The 22,943-nt window shown below is 40.3% G+C and overlaps 1 protein-coding gene across 2 annotated transcripts; it reads left to right on the forward strand.

The window, feature by feature from the left end:
- The first annotated feature begins 2,695 nt into the window (after window positions 1–2,695).
- On the forward strand, window positions 2,696–22,205 carry LOC104922806 (high affinity choline transporter 1). Of its 2 annotated transcripts, XM_019273876.2 has the most exons (9): window positions 2,696–3,010; window positions 7,623–7,831; window positions 7,954–8,067; window positions 9,220–9,375; window positions 14,003–14,151; window positions 15,459–15,602; window positions 17,078–17,231; window positions 17,419–17,636; window positions 18,414–22,205. In XM_019273876.2, exons 2-9 carry the CDS (start codon window positions 7,648–7,650, stop codon window positions 18,954–18,956), a joined length of 1,662 nt encoding a protein of 553 aa, XP_019129421.1. In that variant the 5' UTR covers window positions 2,696–3,010; window positions 7,623–7,647; the 3' UTR covers window positions 18,957–22,205. The 2 variants fall into 2 exon arrangements, with proteins under 2 accessions (XP_019129421.1, XP_027138118.1); XM_027282317.1 differs by lacking the exons at window positions 2,696–3,010; window positions 7,623–7,831; window positions 7,954–8,067; window positions 9,220–9,375 and adding exons at window positions 11,676–11,716; window positions 13,180–13,226.
- The last annotated feature ends 738 nt before the right edge of the window (window positions 22,206–22,943 follow it).

Here is a 22,943-nt window from a genome sequence, read left to right on the forward strand (position 1 = left end):
GGAAAAAGAGAAAAGAGAGAGCTGGACAGAGGAAAGGAAAGTTGTTAATCAGCTGATTACGAGCAGCTGGAAGTGTCAGTGTATTGTCAAAGGTCATGTCTACACAGGTATTTTTGAAAACGTTTCAACCTCTTGTCCAAACAAGTTTTGGGTGGCTAAAATGGAGATTTTTGAAAACGCATGGGTCCTGTCCTGTGTTTCCATCTGTACGTGTAAAACAGAGGTTTACGTTTGGTTAGCACTGCTAGGCCTTGACAGAAAGGTGTTAGTAGTGAGTTGATTTATTGTTTATTAAATCACAAATAAGATAAAATTTGGTCAGAAAAACAAAAGACATATGGTCTAACTGTGTACTGATCACTAATTTTGGTAAAACTTCATGATATTTCATGGAAAAAAATATTTTCTGGTTTTCCCTCCTAACACCGCTATCACCCTTGCTCAGGCCTGTGGAAGTAGGTGTTTTCTTCTCACTTGTCTCCTGCTTCGTGCCCCTCCTGTCCCTGCCTGAACCTGTCATGTCCCTGGAGTGGCTGTAAATCATCTGAGTACTGTATTCCCTGTCGTCAAGGTGGCCTCCATCTCGGAGGAGTGTGGTGCTAGAACTATCTGCCACTGGCCAATGTTTGTTTGTTTGTTTGTTTGTTTGTTTGTTTGTTTGTTTTTACAGCTGAGGTCTCTCAATAGTTAACAGAAATGAACAGAAAATACGATACAACAGCACAGTGGAGTTAGCAATAGGCCTGGACTTTTCTTTTGCCAGGGCTCACCAGCAGCTTCTGTTTCTGTTAGTAAGTCATTAAAGTTACTTTTGTTCACTTCACCTCAGTCTGGGTCCACTCCTTGAACATAACTGTGACACTTAGGGTCTTATAGCATGTCAAAATAGTCAATTTAGTGAATGTTAGCAACACATATCAACCACAAGCAGTGTTAAATATTAAATATAATGTATATAGTTTGTGTGATTGAAGACAATCTTGTGACATCTGCCCCAACCAGTTGAGTTAGAGTGGTGGGGAGAGGGTGGGGGATAGATAGATAGATAGATAGATAGATAGATAGATAGATAGATAGATAGATAGATAGATAGATAGATAGATAGATAGATAGATAGATAGATAGATAGATATACTGTAATCTTTAAAATAGACTGTGGGAGTGCTGGGGACTGCAAGGCCATAACATGCCCCACCACATTCCTTGGAAGGGAATGTTCTTCAGTATCTTAGATTGTAGATCAGCAGAACTTGAATTCATTTTCATTTTGTCTACTCCCCCGTTGTTCCACTGAAATCCTTGTTTGTCTTTGTTTCTGATGAATTTCTGTAAGCAAGTGGCAACCTGTGGCTGTGAAGGCAACATGATGCCAAAAACTTTAGTTCCTCAAACTGCCACTTGAGGCTGGCTACAGAAGTGTTAACATGTTCAAATGTCCAACTTCACAGCAGAAATAAACATGTTTACAGCCTGGTACAAAAAACAGTTTTGTTCTCTATAGCTAATTTTCCTGTTCATGACAACTGTACTGAGGGTGAATTTTTATAGAACTCACCTGTTCAAATTTTCAGTCCAGGATTTTGTGGGCAATCTATAAAGGGTGGCTCAATGACATGCTGAGACCACCCTGAGCATACCCTTACACCCCTAGCAGATAGGTAGAGATTAATTCATCTCACTCAGTGTTTCAAAGTTAGTCACGTCATTTTCTGAACTCGTGACATGTTTCAGTCACTTCAAAATTGCTGCTTGACTGCTCCCTTGAGTTTTAACACCTAATTTCTTAAACTTGTCAATATATTTAATCATTCAAATGTGGCTGGGTAGTTAATAACACTTTCTTCTTTGGTCTGACAAACAGAACACATTTATTCTTACTTTACAGTGACTTTAAGCGTAATATAACAGTGTGGCTGCTCTGAACGACAGTGGGGTGCTTTCACATGTGGTATGATTGAGCAACCAGTCTTCATTCAGCCTGCTTCAGCTCCACCCACGCTCCACGTCTTTGCCCATTTTTGGATTAGCTAGGTCAGGACTGCCAAGATCTGCCACAGCCAAAGCCACCACACGCTGACCTTCACAAGCTCACAACTCTTCAGAAAACGTATGGGTGACGTCACGGATACTACATCCATGTTTTCTACAGTCTATGGATGTGAGTGATCTTAACTATGACTATTCCAGGTTTTCATTGGGGTTTAGGAACATAATTAAAAGAAAAGCTCTTTAAAGTAACGTCTACTTTAGTAACCTGTAACTACACGTGTACTGTAAAATATTTAATATTTCATAATATTTATTTAGATTTATTGACTGCTAACCAAAAATGAATACAAAATACAGTACAGTATGTCTGTATTTAAACTGTCAGCTATAAACAAAAGAAATTATGATTTATACTATTTTACTTATCATTAATGTGTGGAGCTTTTTTGTATATACATTCTCTTTCATGATCTCAAAGTAAACTCATACCTGTCTATGATCAATAAGGAGAAGCTGCTGATGTCTAACAACTCGAGCGTGTTGGACTTCCGTTGACGCGATTCTGTGTCCATACGTCTCTGGATCTGTAGTCTGCTCACAGCTAATTGGCTGCAGCCGAGGCCACTGACAGCCATCACAGCACCTCTGGCGTACCCACCCATGCTGGGAGGTTTAAAAGCAGGGGACGGACCAGTGTTGATTCTAGAGAGTTCCATCCTGACTGAGCTTCCCTCAAGAGTTTTGACTCAACTCCGACTCTACTCCCTCTTCACTGCAGCAGAGCAGTTTGTTAAAAAAAAAAAAAAAAACTTTCTCAGAGACTGAAGATCAAGTTATTTTTTTAAATTTTTTCTTTGCTTTGCATCTCTTCCTCCGAGCCAAACACTTCTGGATGAGTGTCGCATAAGTCTTTATCTTCCGAGACTGAATTTATCACCTGGTCTGTTCTCTGTTCTGTGAGAACAGCCTCTGTTCCCTCTGCATATCATCACTAAGATCTGACACGTACTGTTAACTCTAGGTATGTATGCTCCCATTTAATGTGCTCACTTGTCTTTCTTTGGTGGTATGTTATTGACCTGATGAATATCTTTGACATATCTTTGCTTCAGAGTTCAGATGTGCTCCTGCGTGCATGCGTGTATTGATGTGTGCGATATTTTGTTTGAGAGATCTATTTAAGTCGAGCTCGAACAAGTGAGTGTTTATGTCCGTCCTAGAAATAGCACAGGGGGGCACTGCTGGTTTTTGACGTGACTACAGCTGCCAGTGTGTGTTTATGAGCCCGCTGTGTTGAAAAACTGCAATGAAAAATGTGTTTTTATTGACACTTGTGGTTGAAAGTAAATGTGTGTGACTAAATGAAATATTAGTGGTTGTTTATTGTGATTTATTTTGTCCCTACAAGGATTTTGTATGTTTGTTTGTTTGTTTGTTTTTAATTTTTATTTAAACTTTAACTTATCTTTTAAGTCTGACTTCGTCACTGTCGCAGTATTTGCTCCTTTTGAAGCTCTCTGTCATTCCTCTCATTCCCCATTACTTAAATCTCCGCAGCCTCACCCTGACAACTCATCACATCACCTTGAGTGAAGAACAAAACGAGCTGCTCCCACTATCACCTAGAGATTAGCTTTAATTTACTCTCAAGTGATTTGACTTAATTTTTTTTTTCCCAACCTCTTGTCTCATGTGAGTGAATCAGTGATAGTGAAGGTCCATCCATATGGTCACCATATGTGTGACCTCTAAAGCTGAAATGAAGATATGATTGTACTGAACTTATCTAGCAACATGTCACATCTTGGACAGATAGAGTGAGATAAAACCTTAAGTAATTGGAAGATGTCAACTTTTACAGCCAATATGTTAAAAATAAATATTCAAAGTCTTGTGAGTCTTGTGAGTTTACGGTGACTGCTGTCTCCTCCTTGCTGTTGTTTCAGTTATTGTTTTGCTTGTTGATCTGCAATTTAATAATTTCCCAGAATTGTTTCAGAGCAGTAATCTCTGATGTGTTGTGGGTGGGGGTGTAACACTGAGCAGAGGGGTTTTAGGAGACGTGATGTAAGCAGACAGTTGTTGTTGTTTTTCTTTTATGATCTCTCCGTTGGTCCCTGCACTCTCTCTTTCTGTGAAAGACAACACACTTGTGTTTGGAACATGGCGAGGTCACATTTCAATGGCACTCTCCATCTACCTGAAGTCTTTAGTGTGACTGTGCGTGTGCACAGAGACATGTGTAGAGCTGTAGTGAAAGTTGACAGTTCTCCCGGTTCACTGAACAGATCCACTTGTGCTTCTCATTAATAGCAGATGAATAAGTGTGCAGGGGGCGGGGTGGCGAAGAGGCATGGCGGCAAGCGCACAGTTGTCAGAAGAGTCTCTCTGAACGGAAAAGTACTGAGAGGCAGGGAGACGAGGGGGTGGGGATATTGGTAGAAAGAGTGGCTCCACTCATGCCAAGACACACTTCTGCACCTGTATGAAAGAGAACAACACATGGAGGATTTAGACAGAGAGAGCACTCATGTCCAAAGATACTGTGCCTGCTTTCTCTCAGCAAAACACAGCCAAAGCTTACATTCAGTCCGCAGAAAGTCCCTCATATCTCATTAGGTGGTGTCAAACCTGCCGTAGATCTACTGTCAACCACAGATTTGCTCAGGCGTTGTCTTAATGTGGGAGAGTCCGGTGTTTTCTAAGTGGTTCTTTTAGACTCAGGTGACATAAGAGTCTTAATTTTGGGTTGAAAGAAGTACGGTGAAGAACCCCCATCCTTTACAAACCCCAAAATGCACCCTGTGCATCCAATTTTAAATAGATTTTTGTTTCTAATTTTATCAAAAGTTAGATAGGTGCCCTCATGAATGAAGTTTTGAAGAAAAAAGGGAACAGTTTTTTTTTCTTGTTTCGTGGTGTGCATTTTGGTTTAACAGGGGATTTTTTTTTTTTGTGCACCACAAAGAGGTGTAAAAAAAAAAAAAAAAAATTAATTAAACTGTATGAAGGAGGTGCTTTTCTTCTGGCCCTAAGCATTCTTCAAACCAGACTTTCAGATGAAATTGAGGTGTTTTACAAAGGTGTGGCAAGATGCAAATAAAATATTAATATGTAGATCTATTCAGAAATGTGTTCACATTTTGACTCATGTAGCTGTGGAAATTTACTGGGGTTGAGTAAACACCTGCCAAAGCGACACTTACAGGAAGATGACATGATAGTGATTCAGAGAACTGATTAAACTCTTCTCAGCTTGTTTCGTTTGTACTTGATGAGGCAGAGGCAAACTATGTTGCTGGATCCGTTGTAGCTGAAATCACACTTCATTTTTTTGTTTGTTTGTTTTTTAATGCTTTTTTAAAAAGACATTATCTACCAACTCTAGCTGGCCAGAAATTATGATTTAACCAGATGATTTATAGCTTTGGCTAAAACTGAGACTTAAGGTCCAGTGTGTGAAGATTTTTGGAGGCTCTAATTTTATTCCAGAAATGGAATATAATATGAGTAACTATGTTTTCATTACTGTATAATCACCTGAAAATAAGAATTGGTATGTTTTTAGCTATGCTAGAATGAGCATTTTATGTCTATAAACCGCATCTGTCCTTTTTCACAAACAAAGTAACATTGGCTTTAGATACCTGCTTTTGTGTTTTGTTTTTTTTGGGGGGGGGTTTTTTGACCACCGTAGTTTCTCCTTCACACTAGAAATGAGAGGGCGAAACCAAAGGGTTGCAATCCACAACGACTCTGCTAGATGTCACTAACCAAATCCTACGCACTGGACCTTTTTTAAGCTGAAAATCAGTGGACAAGGCCAAATGTTGTTTGCATGTAAAAACTTGTAAAGCTCTGCAAAGCAGCTTGTACCTACAGGTGTCAGACAATTATAGTGGAGAAATAAGTTTTTTTTTTCAAAGTATTCCTGGAATGTAATGGAGTAAATGTGTAGTCTTCAAAATGAAGTCTATTTGTACTCCTAATGTTTTTGTTTTTCTCCTGTGTTCTTCACACGCTGCAGTGCTATTATGTGTTACAGTGTGCAGTCCTTGGATTTCTTTGCACATATATGGCTTGTGCCAGAAAATATCAGCGCTAAAACTAACATATGTGTAGGTTGAACTCTGAAATGTCTGATATGTGAAGCTGTAACAGTGTGTTCAAACACACACATACAGAACAACACATGGGGCACGTGAATGAGGTTGTTTTTTGTTGTTTTTTTATGTTGACTTTGGCCGAGAGCCGCCATACACCCGCCTCCAAAACCTCCTTCCATGCCCTCACATAAAAACACACACACACACACACACACACACACACACACACACACACACACGCACATGCACGCACGCTCACATTTGCCTCCAGTCCATATTTTTTAAGCCAGTCCTTTCACAAACATTTCCTTTTTCTCCTCTCCCTGTTCTCCCAAGTGGATATACGTACATTCTTTCTTCCCCAAGTTTTATGAGTCGAGCCAAAGCTTTTAGTTTAACATGTGTTTTTCACTCCGCTGAGCGAGAGCCATGTCTTGTTTTTCACCACAATGATGGCTTTGTTTCTGTCTATAATAAAGAAAACGTTTCTTCTAAGAAAACTGCCTTACTGTGATATTTTAGATAGAAAACATGTCTTTGAGTCCTTCACTTTCCCTGGACTGCACTTTAGACACACTTAATTCAGTATAGTCAACATCAGCCATGTTAATGTGCAGAGAAGTAGGTGCAAACCAACAGTTACAGATTAGTGGGTTTTTTTTGTTGTTTTTTTTTAGAATCATCTTTTAACCCTTTTTTTAGAAAACCATCTGTCCAATGCACAGTTGCAGTAAACACACACTCAAAGACACACACACACACACACACACACATGTGTTGGCACTAACTTGGCTCTTGAGTTGTGTTCACTTCCCAATGTTTGGGGTCGAAACTCGGGCCGCCCAACCACTGAAGACGGGGGACAACATCTGTCCGCCATCTTTGTCAGTGCTGCCAAGTATTATGGTGAGACCCTTTTCGCCTCTCTGACTCTTCATCCTTCCAACCCTCACACCCTTGCCGCCTTTTTTTTTTGTTTGTTTGTTTTGTTTTTGTTTTTTGTTTCCAACTTCTCCGTTCCAGCTCTTCTCCTCACCCCATCTCCCCGTCTGCCAAGCAAGCAGAGCAAGGTCATCCGAGATGCTGCTGCTCCTTTTTTGTTTCTATTGCAGCCGTTTTCTTTTTCACTTTTCTTTCCTTTTTTAGAAAACATCTAGAGTTCCTTTTCCACCTCACACAGCTCCCTCTTGTTCATTGTTTTGAGTACATGCTACTGTTTTCTATTCATTTGCGCTTAATAGCTTTCTGCATATGATGAATGTACCTCTTTGTTTGTCAGAATCATCTTAGATGACTCTTGTGCAAGCCTGCCTCCCCTGCCCCCCTTGTCCTGCAGGCCTACAAAAAAACTTTACACAAGATTAAACGAGAATATGTATATGTGATTTCATTTGTGCATTTTGAACTGTAGTGACTCAAACAAGCACTGCAAACAGCATTTAAATACTTTTTATTTTATTTATTTATTTATTTTTCTACTTACTAGCAACTCAAATCTTCTTATTTCTCTAATCTGTCTCTCCACAGGAAACGCACAAAGAAGTAGTTCAGGATGGTTCTCAATGTGCCGGGTCTGGTGGTGATGGCGGGGTTCTACCTGCTGATCTTGGGTACCGGTATCTGGGCGTCGATGCGCTCCAAGAAGGCAGAGAAAACGTGCACAGGAGATGGCATGGAGATAACTCTACTGGCCGGACGAAACATCAACCTGCTAGTCGGCATCTTTACTCTCACTGGTAAATTCAGCGGACGGGGTTCAGTTTAGATGCCAGCTGATTGAGTCTTTCTGACGTGTTTACGTGTTGTACACAAGATAGTGTTGCATCGATATTTAATACATAGGTTTGTCTCTCTGCAGCTACGTGGGTAGGTGGAGGCTTCATTTTGGGTATAGCTGAGGCAACATACAACCCAACACTTGGCGCAGTGTGGGCTCTCATGCCTGTGCCTTATGTCCTGACCTTCTTCTTAGGTAAGTAGCACCAGCCTGACCCCCTCCTCTTTTTTTTTTTTTTTAAGAGGAATGATGTCAGCTGATTGCAATCTGGGTAAAAGTAATTTGGTACAACTGTGCTGATGAAATAGATTTAATAGCATATGTTATTCTTATATTGCAGGATTAAATATTTAAGCAGACACTAATGAGAAAATAGACATGAACTTTGTACAGCCTAATGTAGTCTTGTACACAGTACTGTCCTTGTATGCAGGGTCTGAAATAAACACCAGTAGCTGCCATTAAAGTTGTTGGCAGGAAGGTAACCTGCCACACTGACCAGTAATATACACACACTGGAAAGTCTCATTTAAATACAGACTTTGGTCTTTTTTCTGTAAAATATTTTTGATATGTAGAAATTTGGGAAGTCAGCTTTGCAAGAAGAAGTCCTCACTATGTATCATTCAGTGCACCTCTTGTTTTACACTCACAGTAGCTAATGAAAATCATGTGAGATAATGACATTTGGGTCCTTGCTGAGCAACACTGTACTTTGCTGTGCTAGTATTTTAGTAACGAGCACATGGATGTCTAGGATGAATATTTGCATCACCAATCAAATTTCCCAAAGTTTCTACACTACACTAATGCTTAAATACAGTATCAAAATGAACTTCTTTCTCAAACTGGAGTGATGTTGACCAGTAACGTAGCTCCCCAAACCCCCATCTGACTCCAATAAAAGTGTCGCTCATGTTAAAAATAGGACCATGAGAAATTAGTTTAGGATTGTAACTTGAAGCAACAGGTGCAAAAGGATGAGTTCACTCACTCCTGAATGCATCAAACTGACAGCCTCACTGGTCTGTCTATAAACATTTGCAACAGGTGAAATCATCAGCGCTCAGAGCCCTGTGTCACAATGGCTTGCATGGTGTGAGAGTAATAGGAACTGGAAACCCCAAAGCCCCTGATCAGGAAATCTTACATTCCCTGTGCTGTTCTTGTCCATTGTTGGCCAAATGAGCGCAGCTGAAGGTGTTTATTGTGTTATCTGAAAGGAACACTTGTTCTTTCTTTCCTGCATACCCTCTTCCCCTTCTTCCGTTTTCTGTCATTTGAATGATAGAAACATAGCCACGTTTTTAAATTTGATGCCTGCTAATACCTTCCCTCCTGCTCCAGGTGGCTTTTTCTTTGCCAAGCCTATGAGAGAGAACAAGTATGTGACGATGATGGACCCCTTCCAACAGAAGTATGGGAACGTTCTGAGCAGTGCGTTGATCTTTCCCGCACTGGTTGCCGATGTCCTGTGGGTGGCACGGACACTTGTCAGCCTGGGTAAGTTACTTCACACTGTAAAATTGTTTGGCACTGTAATGTGTTCACACACATACTTGTGCAATCATACAAGCACAAACAGAACTACAGATCCTGGCACATAATGTGCACAAACACTGGAGTAGACAAAAAGCTGGTTGTTGACTGAACACCACTTTGTCAAAACAAAGTCATAAATAGTTTGTGAAAATGGTTTTTACTAGGTCGTTATATTGGATTACATTTTATTGTCAGGCTTTCTCTTAGTTTGACGGCACACTATATTTAGCTGCTGTAGTTCAGTTACATAACAAGTATATCATATATATCAGGTTAAAAAAATCTCTAAAAACAGGACACAATATTTGTGAAGATGACTATTGACCGCTTGCTAAACCCTTCTTTCAAATAGCTTAGCATAGCAAAAGCACAAGAGTTTGAAGGGTCTTGGTCTTGGTCTTGGTCTTGGGTCTCGGGTCTCTAAAGTCAGCTGAAATTGTTGGAATGTCCAGCTAACTACTTCCTACAGCAGCAACTAGACCACCTAAACTGAGACCAAATCATGCCAAGACCAAAGGGTACTGCGACCAAGACAAGACCAAGACTTTGAGGGGTTGAGGCCGAGTCAAGACCAGGACCAGACAGTATACACATAGGTAATATGTGTAGCTAATATGCACAAAATCTAGCTTTGCTAGTGTCACTTCTGTTTCTATTTTATATTGTTTTCTTTCTAATAGCAGATAAAGGTTCAACGTGGTCCGTCTCTGTAAGCTCTTTGTGAACTCTTTGTGGTTTGGGTAGCCACATTTTAGCCACAGCCGCTTCATCTGTCTCTTGCTTTTACTTTAATGGAGTGCATGTGAAGTTGGTCAGGGAGGGGTGACAATAATTTCAGATTAGAAATAAGTCAAGCTATTGGTTTCATTGGAAGCAGGGAGTTTCACATCTAGTAACAGTAATGATGTTAACAAATGAATCAAGCATTGAGTACTGCAACACGACTGATCATCACGTCTACGGCTACATCAGTTTGTGGGGTGACTGGTTACCTCAGAAAGTCCAATTTACAGCTAGCACGTCCACTCTGTGGAAGTCCTATCAGAATTTACTATAACCTTAGCACCTCTGTCCATGAAAAAAAAAAAAAAAAAAAATAAAATAAGAATAATAATAAGAAAATATATATATATATATATATTATATATTATATATTATATATATCTATATATATATATATATATATATATTATATATATATATATATATATATATGAGATAGCTACAGATGTGACATGTTCTGCATGGATCATCAACTGGTGAAGATGCTAGCTGTTCGCCTGGGACAATGCTGCTATAGCCCTTGTCCAGCCTTTGTACAGCCTTCATGACATAGTTGGAAATAAGATTCTTGGTTTAAAATAAGTCAACTGGAAACATTAACGTCTGGACACAGCTGTTTCAACCGACTCATAGAGCTAGCGTGCTATTGCATAATTAACTAGCTAGCTAGATACAGCTAGTCAAATCAGTCAGCGATATTTGTAATTTCAGCTGCTTTTAATGCTTTTTATTTTAAAATTTACTGAGAATTTCAATTGGTATATCTGCCACTGATAAAGTTGTAAATTGTGCTTAAATGTACCATGTGAGGGAAGCTGGACGGAACAACAGTAACGAAAGGGTTTGGGCTTAACAAACGGTCAATTAATGTAATAAAAAGAAAAACATACTAAAAATACTTTTTTAGTTTTACTTATTACTTAGTTTTGTAATTTGACAATACCAAGCTGTAGGTACAAAAGCATACAGGCATATTAAATTATATTAAATAGTAGGTGCTCATCTTTGCTGCCTCTCTAAAAATGGAATTAAAAAGACTATTGTTGACCCGTAGCATTACACTGTAAGCACACTGTGGATCACTCACTAAAAATAACTAACTGCTGCAGTGGATTATTATTATTTATATGGATTATGATGACATTCACATGACAAGATGGCCTATTTGAAGATTAAAGTGGCTCCTTGTGATATGATTAGTGTTGATTATGTAATGAGAAGCTTCTACATTTGGCCCTATTGTTTTTATTGTTTCTCTAATCTGTGTGTGTGTGTGTGTGTGTACACGTGTGTGTGTGTGTGCGTGTGTGTGTGTGTGTGTGTGTGTACACGTGTGTGTACACGTGTGTTTATGCGCTTTGATAGTGGATGCATGTGTTTTAAAGGACAGATGTGTGTGAGAGAAAGTGTGTGAGCGTGTGTACATAATGTCTTCTTGTGTGTGTTTTAACGCTGTTTTCTTTTCCAGTGTTAATTGAAAAAGAGGGTTAAACATCGAGCAGCCTGTTGATTGTGAAAGGTGATCAATTATTCAAACAAGATCTTCCGTTCTTTGTGCCAAGTCACTGATTCGATTAACAAAGGTTAAATGTTACATGCTGAATTAAAATTTCATTTCTGTGTGTTTAATATATAAAAAAAAAAAGTTTACAGAGACTTGAAGGGGAAACCGTGAAATCCATTGACAGTGCTTGAGTCACTAAGGTAGCACTATGCTGTGCTGACGCTCCACAAAAGGACTGGTAGGAAGGGAGGAATGTTCCTTGGACGTTTCTGTCCAAACCTATTAAACCAATATAGAATCAGGGGACCCTTCACTCCTCAGTTAAACCTCCTCTTGTTGTTTCCGGAACAGTCATGAATACAGCCCCGATCTGCGCTTTGCATCACGCGCGCACACACGCACATAAACACTTGACACTCGAGAGGGCGCTGAGAATTTGAGCTACAGGGGTGTTGTTGCTGGGAAACTGTTTATGTGTGTGTGTGTGTGTGTGTGTGTGTGTGTGTGTGTGTGTGTGTGTGTGTGTGTGTGTGTGTGTGTGTGTGTTCTAAAAACAACACAGGGGTATTTAGGTGGCTCTTTCCCTCTGTCCATCCCTGGCGCTGCCCAGTAAATCCCAGAGGCCCCCTGAACCTCATTCCACCTTTCCCCTCCCTAAATTTAGCACAGAGGGGGAACAGCACAGCTTAGCACAGAACTATGTCTGCAAAACAGACCAGCCAGGAATTATTTACAATATGGTGATTTTGTTGCATCATACACAGAAGTCACAGTACAAACAACAACACAGACACTGTGTCAGTCATTCTGGATGTGTATCCAGATATATCCAGATCAGGTCTAGATGTAGTTGAGATGGATTTCAGTTGACACATGGCATCAGAATACATCGACTGACCAGCTGCAGTCTTGAGTTTGCTTCACTGAAAACATTTCAGTTCAAACAAACTACAAAAAATAGCAAAGCTACGTGGATAAACTTCAAAAAGTTCAAAATAAAACTGTTAAATCTGACTCCAGTGCTTGAAGATTGAAAAAGATAACGCTAACTTTGATTCAACGCTCTCAAATTAGTCATGCACACTACTCTTACTTACTTTCAAGATGCATTTTTGTGCCAAGTGTGAACAGGTGGTTAATAACTTTGGTATAAACTATCTTGTTTTTCTCATGTGCTAGTTATGTTAGCCTTTCTGGATAGGGAATGATCCAAAACCAAACTATTTCAGGTAATATGATGAAGCAGCTGACAAAAAGCTTCCGGGGTAACAGGTCAGATTTCAAAAATGTCAAACTCAGTGGGTGTAAAGGCTCAAACTGAAAACCGGATGGTGTAAAGCTAAGCGGGGTAGAGAGAAGGATGAGACAGGGTGGTTTAGGGGTGGCGGGGTCAATAGGTCAGCAGGGTGGTGAGTGGCGATCGATGGTGCCGATCTGACACTTCTCTGTTTAAGGGCATTGTTGTGGTGTGGCTGCAGGCTGCGGCTGGGGCGACCCTGGCAATGTGGCAGAAGAGACGGTGAAGGTAGTGACGTTTTGCTTGCCTTGTTTGAGTAACAAGATGTCTTTTTCTTTTTTCTTTTTTTCCACTTATTTACATTTACTTATAAATATAGATTTCTTATTTTATACACATTTGTTTCAATACTTGAAGACACTTCTCTTTGCCTTCTTCCTGATTTTGTTTATTTACTTAAAGAATAGTCAGTATTAAAAGGGTGATAATTCACCCAAGAGGGTGAAAAGGGAGTATGCTGGTGTCACAATCAATAGGCTGCTTCTGTTATGTGTTTCTGTACAGTTTTGCTTGTTTTAATTTTATCATCACTTTTATGTTGGCTTGTTGCTTTATCTAAGCTCTTGGATGATTTTTAAACCAAAGCCACCTGTCCTTAATGATAACTTTATGATGATAACTTGATTTAAATGACTAGAAATGTAACATTTTGCTTTTCGTTGGTAGAAGCATAATTTGTTTACCCAAGTGTTTTTGTTTTGTTTTTGTTTTTGGAAAATACTGCATTCAGACACATAAATATTAAACCAAGACAATGTCATTGCCTAGCTTCTTAGTAAATCTTTAGTTAGAGTGGATGCATGCATATGTGTGTGTCTGTGTGAGAGAGAAAATACTTAAAAGCAAAAGAGAGACTGAGAACCTAATGAAACACTTAATTAAACTATCACAGTAAGCTGTTGCATGTATCTGTAACAACCAGCGTCTCTACATTAGACGACTTTCTGTAAGATTTCTGTTTCTGTCAGTCCTCCACCACTCACCACTCTGCTGTGTTGTTCCAGGTGGAACTATGGCAGTGATCCTGGACCTGTCCTACATCTACTCCATCATCATCTCCTCAGTGGTGGCCATAATCTACACCCTGCTGGGGGGGCTCTACTCTGTGGCCTACACAGATGTCATCCAGCTCATCCTCATCTTTGTCAGTCTGGTGCGTAATATCTGTTGACCCGTTCACATGGCTGCCGTTTTGAACAATTGGGTACTTAAGTGTTCCAGCTCCATTCTTTTATTCAGTCATTCATTTTTGTCCTATCAGATTACTTACTCAACAACATAGTAGAAACATGTTGATGAAGGGGCACGGGAAGGATCAAATTTCAATAGATTATAGCAGAGGGAGCTTATTAAGTATGATGGATGATTAAATTACACGCTAGGTTAAAGCATGTATTGATTTCATTAGCTTTTTCGACAATTATAAGGGTTTATTTGAAGTTTCCCTCAGTGTTCAAAATGGCTTCAAATAACTATCCAAAGCTATCCAAATAACTTGACTACCACTCACAGACTGTAGCAGGTGAGCTAACTGCTAACACTGCAGCCAGCTAGGAACATGCTCATCTGTCACAACCATAGACTTACAAGACATGGTCTGGGATGTTGCGCATAGGTTTCTTGTGAAGTTGTGAAGCTCATAGGGTGGTGACTCTGGTTGCCACCATCTCTGCAGTCCTGCTTCTATCAATCCCAAAATGGGCAAAGATTTGGATCGTCGCTGGAGCTGAGGCGCTCAAACAAGCAACCTGTAACTGCACTTACCTTAATTATGCATCACTTTAAGCCTTAATATAATTTGAATGGGTGCGTTGTATAAACAACGGGGGCGGGGCGCGTGCGCGGGCGGGGCGCGGCGTGGGTGTGCATTTTATAATAAGGGGATAGAAGGTTACCAAATGAGTGATATAACAGGTTTGCCAACTGTCTGTTTAAAAAGGTTTGTTTGCCTGTTTGCTAACTAGATAGAAGGTTCCCACAGTTTTATTGAAACCACAGAAGTTTATGCCCCGACACAGTAGATTAGATGAAAGTGGATAATGCAATGCAGCTAATAAGCAAAAGAGTTCATAGAAACGCCATCGCCCCACAAGGTCGTATCAATAGCTGTTTTGGAGCTTTTGATTAATTTCACATGATTATCAGCAGCAGTTTGCCCACTCATCGTGGAACTGTGGATTTCCATCCAAATGTTTCGAGCACTAAATACTTGTTGTCCATGCTGACCTAATGTTTACCTTCGAATTCCATCAAACTGCATCAGCTGATGAAGATCATATGATATGATAGAAATTGACCTCCATGCTAAGATTATTTTGTCAACTGATAATTCTGGCTTAATGAAATCTATGTAAGCTAATCGTGTTACATTAGAATGCTGCACACAAACTGGAGCTTTAGTGAAAACTTCCCCACAAGGACCCATAACCAGATTAACTGTCCTTGTGTTTGTGTATACAGTGGGTGTGTGTTCCTTTCCTGATGACCAACCCCCACTCTCTGGATATCTCACTGACTGCCTACAACCAGACCTTCCAGGCTCCCTGGGTCGGCACGGTGGAGCTTGATGAGGCCGGCAAATGGTTTGATGACTTCATGCTGCTGGTGAGTGGAGTGGGCGAGGTTGCTACATATAGAGATCTGGAAAAAATTAAGAGACCCCTCGAATTTTTTCTGAAATCAGCATCTTTACATGTGTAGCAGCCATTCTTTTCCAGTGTCTGTTAAATTCCAACCCAAGCACACCATTTTACATTTTAGAAAATGAGGTACTTGAGGTACTGAAAAGTTAAGATGATCACCTGAACCAAATCTTTTAATGAGTAAAAGTATGACAACCACTGCTGTGGTCATCGTTATCCTCTGCGATGGGCCTAACTGGATGACAGTACTAGTTGTACCTCAAAAGTAATTAGAATAAAAAAAGAACTATCAACCATGCTAAAAAGTTTTGATTGAGGAAAAGAAGGATTCAATACTGGCTTTACTGGCAGAGGGATACAGTAAGCGTCGGGCTGCTTCCATCGGTGTATGGCAGTTCATAAGAACAAGGTCAAACAGACCGGCAGAGGGCAAAAATGGCTCTCCATTGACTTGGATGACCACCAGCTCATTGAAATGTCAGGGATATACCACCAAATACTGATTTCTGAACTCTATTCAATGTCTGATAACGTTGTAACCTATTTGTTATTGTTACCAATTGTCCTCCATATACAGTAAATGCTCTAAATGACAATATTTTTATGTGGAATGTGACAGAAATGTTGTACGGTCAGTAATTGGAGGACTTGTTCACTCACTACTTAAAAACATATCTATGAATAGTAAAACCAGAGAAATTTTGCTGTTGTTTTATATTTGTTTTCACATTTTGGGGTCATGATTTGGTTTGTTTTTGGTAGAACAGAGGGAACAAGTGCAGAAAATAATATTTACTTTGAGCATTGTAGCAGGACTCAAGATCATTTGCTTAAATTTGTATTCTCTACAACCAAAGTATGGTCTCAAAGCCACAGCGATAAATACTCCTGTAGCATTGGTTCGGGACAGTTTTTGTCTTGTTCCGCTAACTGACACATTTGAAGTGTTTCTATAGACCTATTAGATTTCAGTTGAACAATGTGAACTGAAAACTAATAGTTTGACAATAATAACAGGAACAGTGAAGGCCAACAATGCATGAGCTTCACAAGCTTGGCTAAATGGCCCAAGCTGACGAGCATGCTACAGGTGATAGACAACAACTGGTGCCCTGCAAAACTTGTCAACTCACATTGTAGAATTTCTGTCTCCCACGTGCAATCCTGAGTATTTTGACAGTAAATGTTTTGGTCAGGAGTCACACCGATAAAACTGAACATGCTGTACCTAACAGTATGGATATGCATGCTGTCACACCACTGCAATTAACATGGTTACTGCCATCACAGCTGTTAAATTCCATAGACTTATTTTATTACGTGAGCAAACAGCCAAGTATAACAACAACAACAGAGTCATGAGGACTGTTACTTCTTGTCCCAATGTTGCTCTACAAACTGATTCCTGTCATCATGTTTGGACTGTGTTTGTGCCAGGCTCTGGGTGGATTGGCCTACCAGGCATTCTACCAAAGAATCCTTTCTGCCTCATCTTACACCCAAGCTCAAGTGACCTGCTTCGCCTCTTCAGGCTTCTGCTTGGTGCTGGGTATCCCCTCTGTGCTGATCGGTGCTGTGGCTGCATCTACAGGTACACATTCTTGCCTTGCAGCTCTGGAAATTTCTTAAGGTAGCTTTCCTTAGCTTAACGTCTGCATCGACCTTAGCCCTTTTTATTGGATTGAACTTTGGGTTTTGCTTGATTCATTAATTCCTCCCTTTAGTTTTTAAACATTCCTCTGATCTTAATCCAAATATTCATCCATCCTTCCTTCCAGACTGGAACTCAACCAGCTATGGATTGCCCACCCCGTATGAGCGTGACCAGGCAGGCTCCATCCTCCCCATTGCCCTGCAGTACCTCACACCCCCCTACATCTCTATCATCGGCATTGGAGCTGTAGCTGCTGCTGTCATGTCCTCCATGGACTCAGCTCTTCTGTCCTCTGCCTCCTTGTTTTCCTCAAATATCTACAAGAACATTATCAGGAAGCAGGTGAGACGGTTGAAGAATTGTTTAAATAACCAAATATATTTTAAAAACATTGTTACTATACTGCGTTACAGTTGCAGAGAGTACTAATTACAGGAAAAAGTTGAGGAAGAAAGGGTATGAGGACTAGTTTATCTACTATCCACTATGCCTTGATTCGACTTGGCTATTTATTTATTTATCTATGTGGTATTACAAACTCATTTGCTAGGATTTTGGAGCTTGTGGTCCTAACTATGAACAAATATGTGCGCACTGTCTTTTTGCTTGCAGCAAATAGACTAGTTAAAGGGACATTAACCGTGTTTCCATCCAAATGTATCACAAATTTCAACCAAATTTCGCGTACTTCAGCAAAAAAAAAGTGAATGACTGATTGTTTCCATGCACTACCGTTACGCGATTATTAACATTTATCTTCTGAAAATAAAATGCCTGTAGTGATCACCATAAAAGGTCTTGTGTGGGTAAGAGACTGTATCACTATACTGCTCATAATTAAAGCTGGAGGCAACAACAAAGTCGCTATTGACTTTACAGTACTGTACAGTATGTCCACTGTATCAGATTGAGTGTTGTTTATGTTTGCTCTCTTACAATGATCTGTTTCATTATCTCACCCCCAAGGAATGTTCCATATGAGCCAGTTTACTGTTCAGCTTTTAAAGACTGGATACTGTGTCTTTTGTATGGGGGCCCCAATGATCCTTAGATCCTTATGTTGTGAAGTGAAACTTGACTCTTTGTCTTTCTTGTTGTCATTCTCTCCCACTCTTTCAGGCCTCAGACCGTGAGATGCAGTGGGTGATCCGTATCTCTGTAGTAGTCGTGGGTCTGGCTGGAACTGCCCTCACGTTCCTGGACAGCAGTGTCCTGGTCTTCTGGCTTGTGGGCGTGGACATGTCCTACACCATCATGTTCCCTCAGCTGGTCTGCATCCTCTTCTTCAAGGTGTCCAATGGCTACGGAGCCACCGTGGGCTACCTGATGGGAATTATCATGAGGGTCCTGAGCGGCGAGCCACTCATCGGCCTCCCACCTGCCATCAAGTTCCCCGGCTGCAGGTTGGACGCGGAAGGAAAGCTAACCCAGTTCTTCCCCTTCCGCACGGCCATCATGGTCATCTCGCTCGTGTCCATTCTGCTCTTCTCCTGGCTGACGTCCATCATTTTCAACAAGGGTCTGCTGTCTGAGAGGTGGGATGTGTTCAAGATCAAACGCAAGCAGGCTACCACACCCAGAGCTGCAGATGGCAAGAGGACCATCCCTGAAAACGAAGACGGCTCTGTGGCCAAACAGCTACTGGACACCACCAGCTGCTGAAGAGGCTCACGAAGACAGAGAGAAGATGGGCACTGGCTGGAGGCGGACATGTTTGTTCGCCTGCTAAGCAGGAGTTCACACGAGGAATAATTGCAAAAGGTTGGACATTATGTACGTATTCTGTGCAGTATCACAGTGAATTTGAGGCGATGACATTTACATTAGCAGAGAGCGATCTGAGCTCTCCGGCACCCTACTTCATCAGTTGCCTCATTGTCTTCCACAGAGAACACAGTAAAAATGGGGTCCCTCGCTAAGTTACGTTAGCAAACAAGCCATAAGCTAGCACAATAAAAGATGTTTACATAAATATAGGCCCAGACTAAACTTAAATTCCCCAAAAAGAATGCAGGCCCTGTTTACACCTGGCATGAACATGCATATTGTGTAAACCGTTTTCGAGTGCATAGCTGAGAGTCCACGTGTCTTGAGTGACCAGTAATGATCGGATCTCACTCACTCGCTCTATATGCAGATAAAAACATACATCATTTCTGCTTGCAAAGACCAAATTAGATGTGTTTAGCCGTACGGAGGCAGCAAGAAGAAGTTTGATTTGTACCATCCAGTTTCCATCATACTGACAGGCCCAAATGGAAAGCAGACAGTGTGTTTCGTGTGTACTCCATCCATAAAAATCCATTTGGCCTGTTGCTGTGGCTTCTTGTTGTTTCGCACTTTAATATGACCCTTCAGTGCAGCTCGACATGTGCACGTATACACTGACTAAAGAATGTAACCACCTGCGAATGTGGTGAGCAATGTGTCCCCGGTCCATTTGCACCTTTACACAGAGCTGCTGCTGCTGCACTGATTGGATCACCAAGACACGTGTTAATGCCAGGTCTAAATAAGGTCTCCGACGCAGGTTGAACCATCAAGTCATACAAATGAATTTCCATTTGAAAAACCAAAGCAGGATTTTAAGTTAAATGCAGTAATACAGAATATACCTCTTACTCATTAGATACTCCTCAATATATAACAGACTTTTTGACGCACAAGAACTGGACTTCAACTCTAAGCACTCCAACAGAATAATGATTAAATTGTTTACAATTCATACAGACAAAACCTTTATGCAACACGCCAATAATTAGCAATCAGCTTGACCCGAGTGTGTCTCAAGATGATGTACTGTGTGTGCACCTAGCTTTTCTCTCAGTGTGAACCTCTGTTAATGATGTGCAACAAGACGGGGCTCTCTCACACCACAACACAGAAATGCTTCCCAAAGAACGGTCACTGTTCCACGGTGCATTTGTGGAAATTTAACAGTTTATCTGACTGTGCTCTGATCTCTTCCTTTCTCTAGTTGTTCTGCTGCTTTGGACTCTACTATACAGTGACAGTAATATTTCTTGGCTTGCTTTGTTAATTTTAATCGTTTTTTTTTCACTTCTAAATTATTACTTACACATACAATCATTGCTTATACACCATTGTGATTTTATTTTGAAATGAGAGACATTTATAGTCACATTTCTGATCACCAAACTGCTTAGCTGTGAAGCAGTCCACACTCTGTTTTATGTAAAGATGAATCTGTGTGCAGTGAGGTGATAATCAGAGTTGTGTGAATGCACCCGAGATGTCAAGATTTTTTAGTTGCATGCAGAGCAACGTTTTTCTTCATCTCTCTTCATGCTGCTCAGCAAGTTTAAGACACTTTTTTTTTCTTTTAGCACACTGACAAAGTTTGAATCCAACCAGCAATGGATGACTTCCAGTCCAGTCCTGGTGGCTTTGTTGTGAAGGCAATATTGAAAACCGCAAATGGCAACCAAAAACACTTGGATGGAAGTGACACGATCACTATTTAACTCGATAATTTTGTTCTCACATCTATTAAGACCTGTTTTTGTCGTGGGTAGCAGCAGGGAGAGGCGGAAACCTGCAAACCTCGATGTCCCAGTATGCTGCAGTTAATGCTAGCCCATTCCCCTCAGCTGCAACATGCTTGCGCTATAAAGAACTGAATGTAGCAGTTTCCTACAACTGCACGGAGAGCGAACGCCACACATATCCCTTGTTTCTCTTCTCCGTCGGTCAGTGTGAGATTTGTGCATTTCAGTTTGTCAGTGACTTTGTACTGTATAGTTTTGTGTTTGTTTCAATACTGTCTGCAAAGCTGTAGTTTACAGTGGGATCATTTTTTCCTCTGAGGTGGTTGAAAGGGTTTGCAGCTAAGATTCTGAGATTTTACATTAACGTTACACAACAGTACAAACTTTACTATATTTCAAGAATTAGATTTGAATAGAGAACAGACTGTTCATTGTGTTTTTAATGTATGTTTTGTTGTACTGAGCCTACATAGTAGTTTGTTTGTGTAAAGAGATTCCTGCTAATGAATGACAGAAAGCCTTCCTCTACCATACTGTTACCTTTTTACTATCACTGGAAATTGGTTTCACTCCACTGTCCGCGGTTATTTGCTGATCACAAAATGGGTGTACACCCAAACTGTTCAAATACCTCGTGGACTAGTAATGTTGACTTTTAGTATACAAAACGTCTAATTTCTATCCAAAGTATACTGTTATGAATGTCATTTTCCAAAGACTGATTGCACAGAACAGACTGTCTCAGAAACAGGACACATTCAGGACACAATGCCTCCCTCTTTTTATATGAGTGACTGTGATTTCTACCTGTATTATACTCTTTTACTGTACAGTCTAATCATGATTTGTATATTTACACTTTTTATTTTTTATCAAAGTTGATCGCTATGCGTTGAGTTTTAGAATGAAAAATGCAAATGTATATTTTCAAGTTAGCAACATTTAAAATTAAAAAAATTAAAAACTTCAGTTTTGCAGGACATTAAACGCTTGTTTCACCTTTGCACGTGTTCATTCACTCAGTGATTCTGAACGAGTGTGCACTGGACACATCACAGGGAAAACGTGTAATATATCGACGAGTGAAAGTAATAGCCATATAGAACAATCACTCGATTTGATGGAAGAAAAGTTCCCAGCGGCCTTCAGAAAGCCGTCCACAATATATGGCAATGCCTTAATAACGGAGCATATATGAATATTGTCATCTGTCCATAATATAATATGTATTTGGTTTTATACTATTATGCATGTTGATTGTCATAAACAACTTTGTTTGTTTGTATACCGAACTTTTGTGAAGGCTGTTCTCTCTTGCCACTTGGAAAGGCCCTACTTTGTGATTGATTTAATGTAAATTCCCATGGGGTGATGTTCTGCCAGAATAAAGGCTGAAACCAAATTACTGTGTCTTTGCTCTTTTAAATCATATTAGTCAGTCCTGCACTGCGTGAGCTTTCAAAGATATGTTCTTTTTCTCGGCAGTTTCTTGCTCAATCACGCTCTCCTTTTTGTAGCTTCCTCCATTTCCTCTTGGGTCTCTTTGCCCTCTGCCATGCTCTGCCTCTGCTGAGTCTGGCTACATTGTCGTTCGCCCAATTCCAGCTCTGGTCCCCATCTGCACAAAGCATGCAAGCAGTAAAAACAGAAGACAATGGCTGGACAAAAACTCCCCATAAAACACAGCACAAAAGAACAATCAAAGTATATGACACACCTTGAACTGTTTGTAGTGGGATACTCAAACCCTTAGTAATATTTATGTAACAGTCGATAATTGTCTTACTTTACACTCTTTCCTCCAAACTAATATCATCTAAACAACTAATGAAGCTCCTGTTGTTGAAACCACCCCTTGGTTTATTTATAGTTTCTGCCTTCTATGAAATAATTCATATTCCTTGGTTCTATGTTCCACTGAGAGCCATCAGATCGCACATTTTCCTTGAGATAAGAAACCATTCCGGTATGCATCTATGTAGATCACAATCACAGATGGTTACACAACACAGAGGCCACAGTCTGAACAACAATACGCACTGACTTTCATAAAGTATCCATCTTATCTGATAGACACACTGGACGGCTTGTGGAAAATAACTGTCACTGGCTTGTGCACACTGAATCACCCATATGGATC

The sequence above is a fragment of the Larimichthys crocea genome, chromosome X (genome assembly GCF_000972845.2).
Source record: "Larimichthys crocea isolate SSNF chromosome X, L_crocea_2.0, whole genome shotgun sequence".
Lineage (NCBI taxonomy): Eukaryota > Metazoa > Chordata > Actinopteri > Sciaenidae > Larimichthys > Larimichthys crocea.

What these genes read in the sequence shown, in the direction of transcription:
- LOC104922806 (XM_019273876.2), top strand. Translation starts at nt 7,648, where the DNA reads ATGGTTCTCAATGTGCCGGGTCTGGTGGTGATGGCGGGGTTCTACCTG. An exon ending in CGGCATCTTTACTCTCACTG is followed by an intron (nt 7,832 to 7,953) that starts GTAAATTCAGCG and finishes GTCTCTCTGCAG; the next exon opens with CTACGTGGGTAGGTGGAGGC. An exon ending in TTGATGACTTCATGCTGCTG is followed by an intron (nt 15,603 to 17,077) that starts GTGAGTGGAGTG and finishes TGTTTGTGCCAG; the next exon opens with GCTCTGGGTGGATTGGCCTA.